Here is a 15,039-nt window from a genome sequence, read left to right as displayed (position 1 = left end):
CTGAATCTATCAGAAGAGTAGTATTTGCAAATAAAATCATAATTACGTACTGAGAGTTTTTTCAGTGAAAATCTGAACAAAAATTATACATGTTTTGTTGTCAGAATTCTTTACCTGAACTGCCAGAAACTTCTTCTTGAACATAGTCCACATCATCATCAGAGTCATCTACAATATCTTCCTCTGACAAATCAACGTCACTTTCTTCTAAATCATGATATAACTTGCGAGCAATTTCTTCGTCTGTCAATCCACGCTTCGCCACGTCGACGTTACTGAGACCGCGCGGGAAAAAATCGCCTCTCACAAAACCCGACAAATAAAAAGGGAAGCACACCCTTCCACAGCATGCCCGCACCATCTAGTGACCAATACTCGAACTACAGTCCATGCAGTGCCTCCCACACAAGCAGGAGTCGTAAGTACACACAAAGGAAGGAAGGGGAAGAACAAGAACATGTGCCCGTAAAATTACAGGCGCCGGACTTTCAGGCAGGCCGCGCACACCCGTATTTTTACGTGCGTCGGCGCCTATGTGTTAAAATGTTCACACTATGCTCTTTACAAATTCTGATCACAATGTACACTGAAGAAAAAGTTAACCTCTTTCTGATGCTACACAATTTACTGATGATACAAATATTGCAAACGGAACCATTCAAGTACTGTAAAAGATATCACATAATAACTTAGCTGAAAGTTATGGTACACAGAGTCAAATGTCTAGGACACGTAAATGTAAACAATAAACAAAAAAAATCCCACATTCTGATGATATTTTTGTAATTTAAAATGTAGATGTATATGTAACTGCCATTATAGCCATTCTGTCTGGAGATAACCACTGGATCAATTGCAACCAAATTTGGCACAGGAACAGAAGGTCTCACGAGTATCAGACCTTGTTTTATAACCTCCTAGCTCCAATAAGAGTGGAGATAAAGGCAAAAACATGTTTTTCCCAGTACTCGGAGTATGGGCTGCCCTGCAAGACAGGCATATTGCTTCAGAACAGTATTGGCCTGCCAAATCAATCTGCTTTGCAGGGCAGCCTATGCAAGAAACGGTATTCTGGAAATCGACATGTAGGCTGCCTGGCATGACAGGCACATTGTGGAAGTAGTTTCAGCCTGATTTATTGAACTGTGTTGCACGAGTTACACGTGCCAATGAGCGTGGCTGCGGACAGGTTTAAATGGATAGAGGACGAGATGGACAGAGTGAGGGGAGGAAAAATGGACAGAGAGAGGGGAGAAGGGGGAGATTCAGTGGAAGGTGTATAGGGGTAGTGTGCAGATCGGAGAGAGAGAAAGAGAGAGACAGAGAGAGAGAGAGAGAGAGAGAGAGAGAGAGAGAGAAGGGGATGAGGATGGGTGGAATAAATGGACAGAGATAAAAAGGAGATGAAGAAACAGAGAGTGTGTGGGGGGAGGAAGAGACATACTGATAAAGTTGGGAGGATGAGGTGGATAGACAGAGGGAGGAAGAGGTGGACTCGGAGAGCAGGAGAAGGTGGTTTGTTCAATATATGTGTCAAATATATATGCGAGCGAAGCCACGGCGAAAAGGCTACTTATAAAACATATCTGTTACACAACAAATATCACAATAAATTTTCTCCATCCCCTTAATATAAATCATGTCACATCCTTAAACCTTTTCCACTCCAAAGGCAAGTAACACTCAACACTGCGAATTTTGTTTTCCACTCCAATGTTGAGTCTCATTTGACACGATTTTTTTTTGTAGCTCTCACATTCTCTATTATCAAACCTTACTCTTCTAGGCATCAATGCTGCATCTAGCAAAGTCTTTGTTAAATCAGTGCCAAACTGTAGCAGTTGCATTGAGGGAAATGTTGCAATTATTACGTTCAAGTCAGTAAAGGTGTGAAATAACTAGTTCAAGCCCAGTCATTTCCAGGGAAGAAATAGTACAGCTTTTCGAGGAATGTTTAAGTAAAACAAGAGGGACAATGCTTTTGATGATAACAGTGATTCATTTGTAAACATTTAGAGTGAAATGGCAATGGAAACGATTTACCCTGAAAAGTTTCAAAAAATATCGCACAATGGAAACTGTTGTGTTGTAATGCTTACGTAAACATGTTTGAATGAAAGCATACCTTTTATTTTAATGTATACCTAACTGTTGGTCAGTGTCCTCGTTGTTTCTACAAAGACACTCGCACTTGCCGCCAGTGATTTAAATAAAGAACACAGAGATGCATTGTATTTGCATTACCGAGTGCAAAGGGTTTACTGTCTGTCTTACAACATTCCATACTTATTTCATTATATAGACTCAACCATCAATTCGTGATACATATTTTAACAATTCTGTATCAGAAAGGTGAAGAAACATATCCAATGTCTGCAATTCCAATTCCGGCAACATATCCAATGTCTGCAATTCCAATTCCGGCACTGTTAAAAGGGTGCATACACTTAACACTCCCTAAACTGGCCATAGGCTGAAGCAGGATTACCATCTGTCTTCTACAAATGAAGCTCTGTGTGAGTATGACTAATACTGTACCTTTCAGACATAAAATAATCTTGGTGTGTTGGAATGTTATTTAGAAGCGTATTTTTTTATGTTTACTGTTCTAGATATTTTAAAAATCCTCTGCTACTCTCTTGAGCATATTCTAACATTTACAGTATTTCTGGAATTCTATAATGAATTTCCAGTAAGACGTCTAATAACTTTGGGATGGCGTTTTAAAACAGGGTACAAACATATTACATAAGAAATTTGAATTTAGTATTAAATTCATTATAAATGTCATCTCAAGTAGTAATTAAAGCTGCCTCAGAACACCTGTGATATTTCAGACTGGAAACTTCTCCTAAAGGTTTTGCTATAAATTGCAGAAAGTCAAAAATGGGATTTGTTAAATGATTCTAACGGTATTACTCAGTCTGCCCCCTGTGTGTTCCAATGTCAACAGCACACTGCAATTGAATTAAAAATTATGACAGTTACTTTCTACAGCTAATTTTAGTATACCAAAATAAAAAATAAGATTTCCCCCTAATGAAATTTACTATCAATACGATATTTCAGTATACATTCCAGAATGCATAGTGAATTTTCTTCCATTACTAAAATGTAGGAACCAAATGGACTGCTGCTGCTTTTTCTGTCATTTTTGCGTTATTTTCCTTTGAACCTCAGTGAATAGTGTGAGGTCAGAAATATTGTAATGATTTATTGTTTGGTGTCATATTTCAATTTAAATTGTTTGCTGCATTGTTCATCAAAACAATGGCCACCATGAAACAATCAATAATAACTCCCATTATTTCTCATCTTTTAACTGCAACCATCAATTGCATAATAAAAGACAAGCCCACCTGTAGGGTAAGTTTGCTCTCATTCTGCCCAAGGTAAAAAAAAATCTCCATTTTCAATTTCTGAATATGTTTTCAAACTTTCTTGAGCATGCAATGTTTCACAGTTAGGTAATTAACATGTATTACAGAGGACATTTCCAAAATGAATCTTTCACACCATCAAAGGAGTGTTCGCTTTTTTGAAATTTCCTAGCAGATTAAAACTTTGTGTTGGACTGAGAAGCGAACCCAGATACCTATCTATCACAGATAACGCACCAACTGGGCTATTTACGCAGGACTCACAACCTGCCCTCACAGTTTCACTTCTGCCATTTCCTCTCTCCTGCCTTCCAGATTACACACACACACACACACACACACACACAAACTTTTGTATCAAATCCCAGACCACTATGCAGTTTTAATTTGCAAAGAAGTTTCCAGATGGTGCATGCCCCACCAAAAAGTGAAAGATTCATTCTGGAAAAAAAAATCTAAAAAGCTGTGGCTAAGCCATTTCTCTGGGATATTCTTTCTTCCAGGAGCTCTAGTCCAGCGAAATATGCAGGGGGAATTTCTGTGAAGTCTGGAAGTAAAATACAGGTGGCAGAGGTGAAAGTGTGAGGGTGAGTTATAAATCGTGCCTGACTAGTTCAATTGGTGATAGCATCACCCTCAAAATCAAGTTTCTGAGTTAGTGTCCCAATTCAGATTACAGTTTTAATCTGCCACAAAGCTTCACACAAGATAGTGCACAAAGATGCCAGAGTAATATATCAAGCGCAATAACAAAGAGGGAAGGTAGTACACACTTGTCGGTTTACTGGTGGCACCCTTACGCACTGAACACGGCGTCCTCCTAGACCAACTGGGAAAGTCGGCACTCTCACCCAGGTGACTCTACCCTGATTTTGTTCAGTATTTCTTGTATCCTGCAAACAATTTCAGTAAAATTTATTTTAGACTGTAAATTCAGTAGAGTTTAGAGGGCTTTATAATCAAAGTTACTCACACTAGAGATTTAACTGAAGTGTCAATATATAGATTCGTGGGTAGACTACATCACATAGAAGTGTAACACAGAACAAAACATACTACACACTTGTAATACGAACAAACAATAATGTTACGAGATTATCGTATTTACCCGAGTATAAGACGACCCTGAATATTAGTTGACCTCCCTTTTTTAAGAGGCTCCTCTAGAAAAATTTACTTTTAACGTATTCTGGCTAATCAAAATTACAAACTGTTTTATTGAATGAGCATCTGCCAAAAAGTTAACATTACACCTATTCTAAGCTTTTGCCATTTATTGATTGTGTACATTTTGATAATATTACGAGAAATAAAATAAAGGAAAAGAAAAGTTTAAATTAATTTTTTGGATTGTTTTCTTTTCTACCTTTTTTGCTTACTAACCCTGATGTCTGTGATATCACTATTTATTAATCATCCTCCTAATAGCACAGCTGTGAAATTTATATCTTCATTGTCACAAATATCTTGCTGTTTCTTCCAAATGTGTTGTGATTACTGAGGAGGTGGTTATGGTGAGACCTGAGAATTCAGCTGTTTTTATCTGAATACAAATCGGAATTCACTTCTATACAGAAGTGAGAATGTTACAATGTCTCTCACTTCCAAACACATTGCATGCCCGCCGGTCTCTCATCTGCACAGAACCAGCAACTGACATACTCCCTTTCGTTCCTGTCATACGTCACAGCGAGCATTGACAACTCAGCAGCAAGAAACATGTAAGTATGCCACTGGCCCCTATCAAGACTTTTGCCGTCTCCTGCAGAAATGAATACTAATGTTGAGTATTTCTCCAATTTTAAAGACAATTTGATTCTCAATACAAATGGATTCAGGCAAACTGCAGTTTAAACATGGTAGTTGTTCACAGAAAGTCAAAGTACATGGTACAGCTTCCCACAGTTGGCAACACGACAAAATTTTGCTGCTCACTCACTGCTCCCCTCCCCACAATCATACAATCATCTTATACACCTCTCAGGCAGGCAGGTGTCACTGTTCCCCTTCCGTATTGCTGAGCTTGAACAACTGTGAAAAACAGACCTGCAATATTTTCTAGTGTGCAAGTTATACATAACAACACCAACTAGAACTTTCGCTCATCCTGCAATATAGTGACGTCTGTTGGTACTACTTCCACAATGGGGCTTACCATTTTAATGTACTGTCACAGTAACAATTACAGGCAGTTTAATATGATTTATTTTCTTTGTTAGACATATCATTCTGGATTAATTTTCCTTCTTGTTTCAACTACATGTCATCATCATGTTCTAAAGCTGATTAAAATTTGGTAACATTTTTACTTGGTATTCTAATATGCAAACAGCGACCGAATTTCTCATTTGAAATCCACTTAGTAAATCATTACAGTCTCCCATAACCAAATAAAATACTGGTCTGGGTTCTGAATAAACAAATGTTTTTTGAAAGACAAAATTTCCATTTTTGAATGTTACATTTACTTAAAAATCCGTATCCATACATGAATGAAAACTTTTTATTGCAAATCTGTACAAATGAAATAACAGTTTGTAAGATGACAGAATTTGATGCTGTTTCCTTCCACGTTTTACAAACATGTCAAATTTTAATCAGAGAAATTGACTGCCATAATGGCTAGTTCATAGTTTCTCTTTCACTAGCACCATGCAAGTCAATATCACGTGATTGTTCGAGCAATGTCAACACTGTACTGAGCGCTTCGGCGTATCGGGAAATCTCTAGCCTGCTGGAGCGCAATTTTTGTTTGCTGAGCACTACCTTCCAAATTCTTCAAAATAAATCTGCATGTGACCTCAATAGCCAAAGCTTCATCTCTAAGTGTCAATAGTTTTAATCTGCAAATATAAGACAACCCTGCAGTTTTCGAATGACAAATCTGGGAAAAAACCTTGTCTTGTAATCGGGTAAATACGGTAAATCAAAGCTACAACCATCTTTATAAAGTGTCTCAACAGCGCGGATATTATATACGACGCATCAAGATGTGCCCTCAACACAGAATATAAGCTGCCCTATCTTCTAACACTGACTACACATAACCTTCTACTCTGCGATAACACCTAATTTAAAAATACCTAGTGACAAATTTTTTTGTGTTATGTAAGTTGAAAGTTCAATTAAGCTTTTTAAAATTAAACTGGTGATAACACTTTTTAATTCCAAAGGCTTTGCTGAAATATGGAACAGTCTCATTTGTAACGGGTGGCTACAGAATAATTATGGAATAAATCTGTTCGGTGACAATGTGGAATGCAAAAGTTGGCACTGAAGAATGCGTTACAGTTCACCAATGAAAACAAAATTTGGAGTAGCATTTCCCCTCGCATCTTTCCCAGAATATATTGTCTACCTTCACAGTTGAGCTGTTTGTGTGTGTTACTGCAGCAGGTAAATTATGGTTGACTCAGTTTTCCTCCATGGGAAGAATGAACTAAGATCCACTCAGCATCTTTTGTCATAATCTGGGATGTACAGCTTAAAAGCAGACACTATAAACTCACACAGTGGTGGACTTAACTCCAGTCTTTTAAAACTGTTGATGAATGAAACCTTAATTAGAAGTTGAAGAAACAGTCTGTCAGTAATCAAATGACCTACATGGATGACTGAAAAAGATATTAGTTTCTAAGTTTGCAAAATGACATTGATACTAAAAACCTTGCAGTTCTGGTCTTTGAAGTATCTGAGGATTCTAACAAACTTTTATTGGCTACGTAGAATAAAATATAAAATTACTGTAAAAGTTTCATAACCAAAGCCTTGTGTCTCGTATTCCAGCAGACAGACAGACAGACAGACAGTTGGAAATGGCACAAAATAGCCTACAGCTGTCCAAATATGGGTGTATGAGTGGCAGTTTTGAGATCATAGTGCAATAGACAATATATATTCAAGTAAATACAATTTCTGGAATGTTTAAATAGGTTTCACGAGTAATTCTTATATAATGGCGTGCTTTTCGCTATACTGCTGAGCTGTTCATTCCATTTTATGAACATTATTTCAACAACCAACACAGTTGTCTTCTCTACGTGCTGAGAGCTGTGTTGTTATGTGTACTCACAGTCTGAACTCCAAACACACTGTGAACTAGTGTTGGCATTGAAATGCTGTTTATAGCACAATTCAACTGACACCACCTGCTACAAAGAGAAGAACCTAATAAAACATGATGGAGATGTCAATTTAAACAAAGCTAATTAAGTTCTCACTGGCAATTTCATCCACCTAAGCTGGAAAACACTGACAGACTATGCATTTCACAACACAATGACACAGGCTCTGAAAAACAGACGGGCATCAAAGGGTGTAGAAGGCACAGGGAGTCGAATTCAGCTACAAATAGCAGCATAACATCAACAATAAATACATCATAATCTTGTTGGAGTCCAGGCAGTAAATATGCATAACACAGCTTGTAGCACCTGAAGATGATGGCTTGATCAGTCACCAAAATATTGTGCATAAAATGGAATAAAAATATCTAAATTTACATCTATATACATACTCCACCATATGGTACATGGCGGAGGGTTCACTGTACCACTACTTGTCATTTCCTTCCCTCTTCCACTCACTAACAGAAGGGGGGTGGGGCTGTCTATATGCTTCTGTATAAACCATAATTTCTCTTATCTTTGTGGTCATTATGTTAAATATATGTTGGCAGCAGTAAAATTGTTCTGCAGTCAAATTCAAATGTTGGTTTTCTAAATTTTTAAAATAGTCTGTCATGAAAAGAATGCCATCTCTCCAGGAATTCCCATTTGAGTTCACAAAGCAACTCCATAATACGTGCTGAATGAACCTGTTGTTGTTGTTGTGGTCTTCAGTCCTGAGACTGGTTTGATGCAGCTCTCCATGCTACTCTATCCTGTGCAAGCTTTTTCATCTCCCAGTACCTACTGCAACCTACATCCTTCTGAATCTGCTTAGTGTATTCATCTCTTGGTCTCCCTCTACGATTTTTACCCTCCACGCTGCCCTCCAATACTAATTTGGTGATCCCTTGATGCCTCACAACATGTCCTACCAACCGATCCCTTCTTCTGGTCAAGTTGTGCCACAAACTTCTCTTCTCCCCAATCCTATTCAATACTTCCTCATTAGTTATGTGATCTACCCATCTAATCTTCAGCATTCTTCTGTAGCACCACATTTCGAAAGCTTTTATTCTCTTCTTGTCCAAACTATTTATCGTCCACGTTTCACTTCCATACATAGCTACACTCCATACAAATACTTTCAGAAATGACTTCGAGACACTTACATCTATACTTGACGTTAACAAATTTCTCTTCTTCAGAAACGGTTTCCTTGCCATTGCCAGTCTACATTTTATATCCTCTCTACTTCGAGCATCATCAGTTATTTTGCTCCCCAAATAGCAAAACTCCTTTACTACTTTAAGTGCCTCATTTCCTAATCTAATTCCCTCAGCATCACCCGACTTAATTAGACTACATTCCATTATCCTTGTTTTGCTTTTGTTGATGTTCATCTTATATCCTCCTTTCAAGACACTGTCCATTCCATTCAACTGCTCTTCCAAGTCCTTTGCTGTCTCTGACAGAATTACAATGTCATCGGCGAACCTCAAAGTTTTTATTTCTTCTCCATGAATTTTAATACCTACTCCGAATTTTTCTTTTGTTTCCTTTACTGCTTGCTCAATATACAGATTGAACAACATCGGGGAGAGGCTACAACCCTGTCTTACTCCCTTCCCAACCACTGCTTCCCTTTCATGTCCCTCGACTCTTATAACTGCCATCTGGTTTCTGTACAAATTGTAAATAGCCTTTCGCTCCCTGTATTTTACCCCTGCCACCTTCAGAATTTGAAAGAGAGTATTCCAGTCAACATTGTCAAAAGCTTTCTCTAAGTCTACAAATCCTAGAAACGTAGGTTTGCCTTTCCTTAATCTTTCTTCTAAGATAAGTCGTAAGGTCAGTATTGCCTCACGTGTTCCAGTGTTTCTACGGAATCCAAACTGATCTTCCCCGAGGTTGGCTTCTACTAGTTTTTCCATTCGTCTGTAAAGAATTCGTGTTAGTATTTTGCAGCTGTGACTTATTAAGCTGATAGTTCGGTAATTTTCACATCTGTCAACACCTGCTTTCTTTGGGATTGGAATTATTATATTCTTCTTGAAGTCTGAGGGTATTTCGCCTGTCTCGTACATCTTCCTCACCAGATGGTAGAGTTTTGTCAGGACTGGCTCTCCCACGGCCGTCAGTAGTTCCAATGGAATATTGTCTACTCCGGGGGCTTTGTTTCGACTCAGGTCTTTCAGTGCTCTGTCAAACTCTTCACGCAGTATCATATCTCCCATTTCATCTTCATCTACATCCTCTTCCATTTCCATAATATTGTCCTCAAGTACATCGCCCTTGTATAGACCCTCTATATACTCCTTCCACCTTTCTGCTTTCCCTTCTTTGCTTAGAACTGGGTTTCCATCTGAGCTCTTGATATTCATACAAGTCGTTCTCTTATCTCCAAAGGTCTCTTTAATTTTCCTGTAGGCGGTATCTATCTTACCCCTAGTGAGATAGGCCTCTACATCCTTACATTTGTCCTCTAGCCATCCCTGCTTAGCCATTTTGCACTTCCTGTCGATCTCATTTTTGAGACGTTTGTATTCCTTTTTGCCAGCTTCATTTACTGCATTTTTATATTTTCTCCTTTCATCAATTAAATTCAATATTTCTTCTGTTACCCAAGGATTTCTACTAGCCCTCGTCTTTTTACCTACTTGATCCTCTGCTGCCTTCACTACTTCATCCCTCAAAGCTACCCATTCTTCTTCTACTGTATTTCTTTCCCCCATTCCTGTCAATTGCTCCCTTATGCTCTCCCTGAATCTCTGTACAACCTCTGGTTCTTTTAGTTTATCCAGGTCCCATCTCCTTAAATTCCCACCTTTTTGCAGTTTCTTCAGTTTTAATCTACAGGTCATAACCAATAGATTGTGGTCAGAGTCCACATCTGCCCCTGGAAATGTCTCACAATTTAAAACCTGGTTCCTAAATCTCTGTCTTACCATTATATAATCTATCTGATACCTTTTAGTATCTCCAGGGTTCTTCCATGTATACAACCTTCTTTCATGATTCTTAAACCAAGTGTTAGTTATGATTATGTTGTGCTCTGTGCAAAATTCTACCAGGCGGCTTCCTCTTTCATTTCTGTCCCCCAATCCATATTCACCTACTATGTTTCCTTCTCTTCCTTTTCCTACACTCGAATTCCAGTCACCCATGACTATTAAATTTTCGTCTCCCTTCACAATCTGAATAATTTCTTTTATTTCGTCATACATTTCTTCAATTTCTTCGTCATCTGCAGAGCTAGTTGGCATATAAACTTGTACTACTGTAGTAGGTGTGGGCTTCGTATCTATCTTGGCCACAATAATGCGTTCACTATGCTGTTTGTAGTAGCTTACCCGCATTCCTATTTTCCTATTCATTATTAAACCTACTCCTGCATTACCCCTATTTGATTTTGTGTTTATAACCCTGTAGTCACCTGACCAGAAGTCTTGTTCCTCCTGCCACCGAACTTCACTAATTCCCACTATATCTAACTTCAACCTATCCATTTCCCTTTTTAAATTTTCTAACCTACCTGCCCGATTAAGGGATCTGACATTCCACGCTCCGATCCGTAGAACGCCAGTTTTCTTTCTCCTGATAACGACATCCTCTTGAGTAGTCCCCGCTCGGAGATCCAAATGGGGGACTATTTTACCTCCGGAATATTTTACACAAGAGGACGCCATCATCATTTAACCATACAGTAGTGCTGCATGCCCTCGGGAAAAATTACGGCTGTAGTTTCCCCTTGCTTTCAGCCGTTCGCAGTACCGGCACGGCAAGGCCGTTTTGGTTATTGTTACAAGGCCAGATCAGTCAATCATCCAGACTGTTGCCCTTGCAACTACTGAAAAGGCTGCTGCCCCTCTTCAGGAACCACACGTTTGTCTGGCCTCTCAACAGATACCCCTCCGTTGTGGTTGCACCTACGGTACGGCTATCTGTATCGCTGAGGCACGCAAGCCTCCCCACCAACGGCAAGGTCCATGGTTCATGGGGGGGGGGGGGGCTGAATGAACCTACCAGTTACAAATTTAGCAGTCCGATTCTGAACTGCTTTCATGTCTTCCTTTAATCCGACCAGGTAGAAACCCAAGACACTTTAGCAGAACTCAAGAATGGGTCACACTAGCATTCTATACATGATCTCATTTACAAATGACCCATATGTTCCTAAGACTCTCCCAATAAACCTAAGTCAACCATTCGCCTTCCTTACTACAATCCTCACATGCCCATTTCCTATCGATTTGCAGTGTTACGCCTCAATATTTAATTGATGTGACTGTGTCAAGCAGCTCATTACTAACACTGTATTCGAACATAAGAGATTGTTTTTTCCTATCAGTCTGCATTAAATTACATTTTTTTACATTTGGAGCAAGATGCCATTCACATCAACTAAAACTTTTGTCTACATCATCTTGTATTCTCCTGCATTCACTAAATGACAACACTCGCCCGTACACCACAGTGCCATCAGCTAAGAGCCACAGACTGCTGCTCACCCTCTCCATCAGGTCATTTATGTATATAGAGAATAACAACTCGGCTGTATACTCGAAAGCACACCATTAATCAATCATGGTGAGAGAAATTGAGAGACCAAAATACTTATTTCAGCTCACTTCTTGTGTAAAAGACCTGACACAGAATTTCCTACATAAGATAGCACACGTAAATATGCAATAACATTATCCAAAGACCATTTAGAGCATAGTGCAGTGTTTATTTCTCTCTACACCGCTAACAGCAATCAGAACTTAAATGACTTCAATCCCCGATGGTAAATAGATGTGTGATACATGTCAGCAATTAATGTACAATCCCATACAAGCAAACCTACTTTGAAGGAATGCCCACTTTCAACAAATATCTGCATCTGTCCATGTGGAACTGCCATAAGGACAATGTTACTTTAGTCTGGTTCTATCAGAATCTGCTTTAACAAAAATATTTATTTTGAGGAATAAATATTAATCAGTTTGCACACTGTTAACCCAAAATTCCTAACATGAGACTTAAGCCAAGAGTTTGTGGCTTTTCCTTTCATTTCGTGAATGAGTTACAGTAAATTGCTAACAGTGTGATGTTAGTAACTCACAATTCAATCTTGTTGTCAATAGGTAGGCCACAGTTTTTGGTTGATAATTTCAAACTGCCTCCCAATTAGTACATTGATCAGTTGATGGTCTCGAGTCAATTTATGTCACCAGATAATATAGTTACATTTTTAAAATCATTAGTACATGAAGTCTTTCCACTTTTAGGCTTAAAATGTGGGACTTTCTTATTAGAACTAAGATGGGAAGTTGAGTTAAAATTTCTATCATTTTTCTTTTGGGCAATAATGACTAAATGGAGAAAGATAACAAACCAATGAAAATGCGAACATTGAAGTGTTGATTTCTACATGTACGTCATGTCATTCTACATCACAGAAGAAGATACCATTAGGCCCAAACATGTGCAAACCAATCTTATATTGTTTACCAAAGCATTGGATTCTATATTTTGAAAAGTGCCTAAGTTTTGAGTAGTTACACCTAGCAAAAGGTGAAAGCGTAAGATTCAGCAGAAGCTGATGATTATTAATGATATCTCAGACAAGTGTAGTGTTACACTCTCTGACATGGCAAAGAAACAGGATTTGCCACAGGAGGCCTTCCCGACTGCTGAAACTCATAGTTTTTCTGCAATAAATAGGAAGAAAAGTGATGCTTCATCGTTTAAGGGCTTAGAAACCACCCATCCATTATGAAATGAGAAGTACAAACATTCCTATAGGTATCAATTTACTGCAAAAGAAGGCCCAAGAAATCATAATGAAGCTCGGGATTGAATATTTCTGTGCACCAAATGACTGGCTGGGTCACTTAAAAAAACATCATAACCCCACTTCAACAATCATCATACTCTCACTTACCAAAATTTAAATGGGGAAAGTGAGGCAGTAGATGTGGAAAGTGTTGAACATTAGAAGTAGAAAATTTTACCACAGCTGATACATGCATATGAGCCCAGGACCATATTCAACACTGATGCAACTGGCGTCTTTTATAACTTATGTCCCTCAACAACATATTCTGTTATGTTACAGGGACAGTAACAGAAAATAAAGAGTAATTGCATTGTTGTAATTAATAGCTGTGGCAGTGAAAGTTATCTCTATAAATAATAGGAAAATTTAAAGCACCCATGTGTTTCATAAACATAAAAACACAACCGTGCACCAATGATTGTAATAGCAATGCATGGATAATAGCTGAAATTTTTATAAAGTTTTTTTTAGAGTTTAGATACCTAGACAGGCACAGAAGTAAGAAAACTCATTCTTATTATTAACTGGCTCCCTGCACAATCCAAGGTAGTGGCATTCATCAGAAATGTTAATGTTGTGTATCTTCCTGTGAATTGCACAAGTCATCCGCAGCCTCTAGACCTGTGTACACACCATTCTGTGAAAGCTAAATACTGAATGCCTGTTATGCAAAATTAATTCATTGCTTAAAATAAAGGCTGTAATGAGAACGAACATTTTACAGGCTATGCATATGTTTGTTGCTGCCTAGAATGCTACAACATAACAGATTGTGTTAAACTGTTTACAAACATTTGTTTCCAGTAGTCAGTATTAGTTGCTGCAGAAGTTGAAGATGATTTCCCTAAAGAAGAATGGAATGCTGTCACATATTCCAGCAAGAGTGACATTTCAGGTCCCTCAAGCTGCTGTTGTGATGACATCCTGCCTTCTGCACACAAGACATGTATAAATGAACTGTGTGATGCTTTAGTAAACAACCAAGTAGAACTGGATGAAGGTTCTGGTGAATATTATGAAGAAGAGGAAGAGACAAAGGATTCACCTATACTAACTTTTGTTGCTGATAATCAAGAGCTTTATCACACAAACTATGTAGATGAGACAGTTCTTGCCACTATCAGTGAACTATAACTCTTGTTAGTACACTATGCAGGCAGCAAGAGGGGAAAAAAGATCAGGATTTGACGTCCTGCCTACACCGTGGTCATAAGAGACAGAGCACAAACTCGGACTGTTTCCAAAATAGAGAAGGAAATTGGACGTGCCTTCCAGAAGAATAATATCTGCATTTGCCTGGAACAATTTAGGGAAATCCTGGAAGATCTAAATCAGAATGGCTGGATGCAGATTTAAGCCATTGTCCCCCTGAATGTGATTCCTGTGTGCTAACCACTGTGTCACCTTGCTTAGTGCAGGCAAACTACATTTTGATTTTCCAAAAAATAAATGCCAATATTTGTGAATCTTTCCTCCTTGTGTAATCACATTTGTATGTGCCATTAGTTTTAAATTCATAAAACAGTTGTTGATTTTATATGTGACTTTAAAATGAATGCCTATAGAGTCCCATGAAACGTTTGTGGCACTAATGTATATTTTATGATTTACTAAAGCTGACTGTAGAATACTTGAACTAAACTATTAATTAATGAAAACGCCCATTAAAGGTAAAAATGGATACCCAGAGATTCATTAAAATGAGTTTTACTGTAATTCTGGGTATCAG

The 15,039-nt window shown here is 38.3% G+C and overlaps 1 protein-coding gene across 3 annotated transcripts in view; it reads right to left on the bottom strand.

Annotated features, from left to right (window-relative positions):
* Positions 1-15,039, bottom strand: part of LOC126470526 (serine/arginine repetitive matrix protein 2) — a 293,467-nt gene that overhangs the window by 207,293 nt on the left and 71,135 nt on the right. Inside the window, exon 8 of one of the 3 annotated variants that reach the window (XM_050098445.1) lies at positions 4,154-4,273. The exons of the other annotated variants lie outside the window; for them this stretch is intronic. Coding sequence (XP_049954402.1) covers positions 4,154-4,273 — 120 coding nt within the window. The remainder of the gene's footprint in view (positions 1-4,153; positions 4,274-15,039) is intronic. 3 annotated transcript variants of the gene reach the window in all.

This window comes from Schistocerca serialis, chromosome 3 (assembly GCF_023864345.2).
Source record: "Schistocerca serialis cubense isolate TAMUIC-IGC-003099 chromosome 3, iqSchSeri2.2, whole genome shotgun sequence".
NCBI lineage: Eukaryota > Metazoa > Arthropoda > Insecta > Orthoptera > Acrididae > Schistocerca > Schistocerca serialis.
The sequence above is the reverse complement of the archived record's forward strand: the minus strand, read 5'-3'. Positions and strand labels throughout refer to the sequence as shown.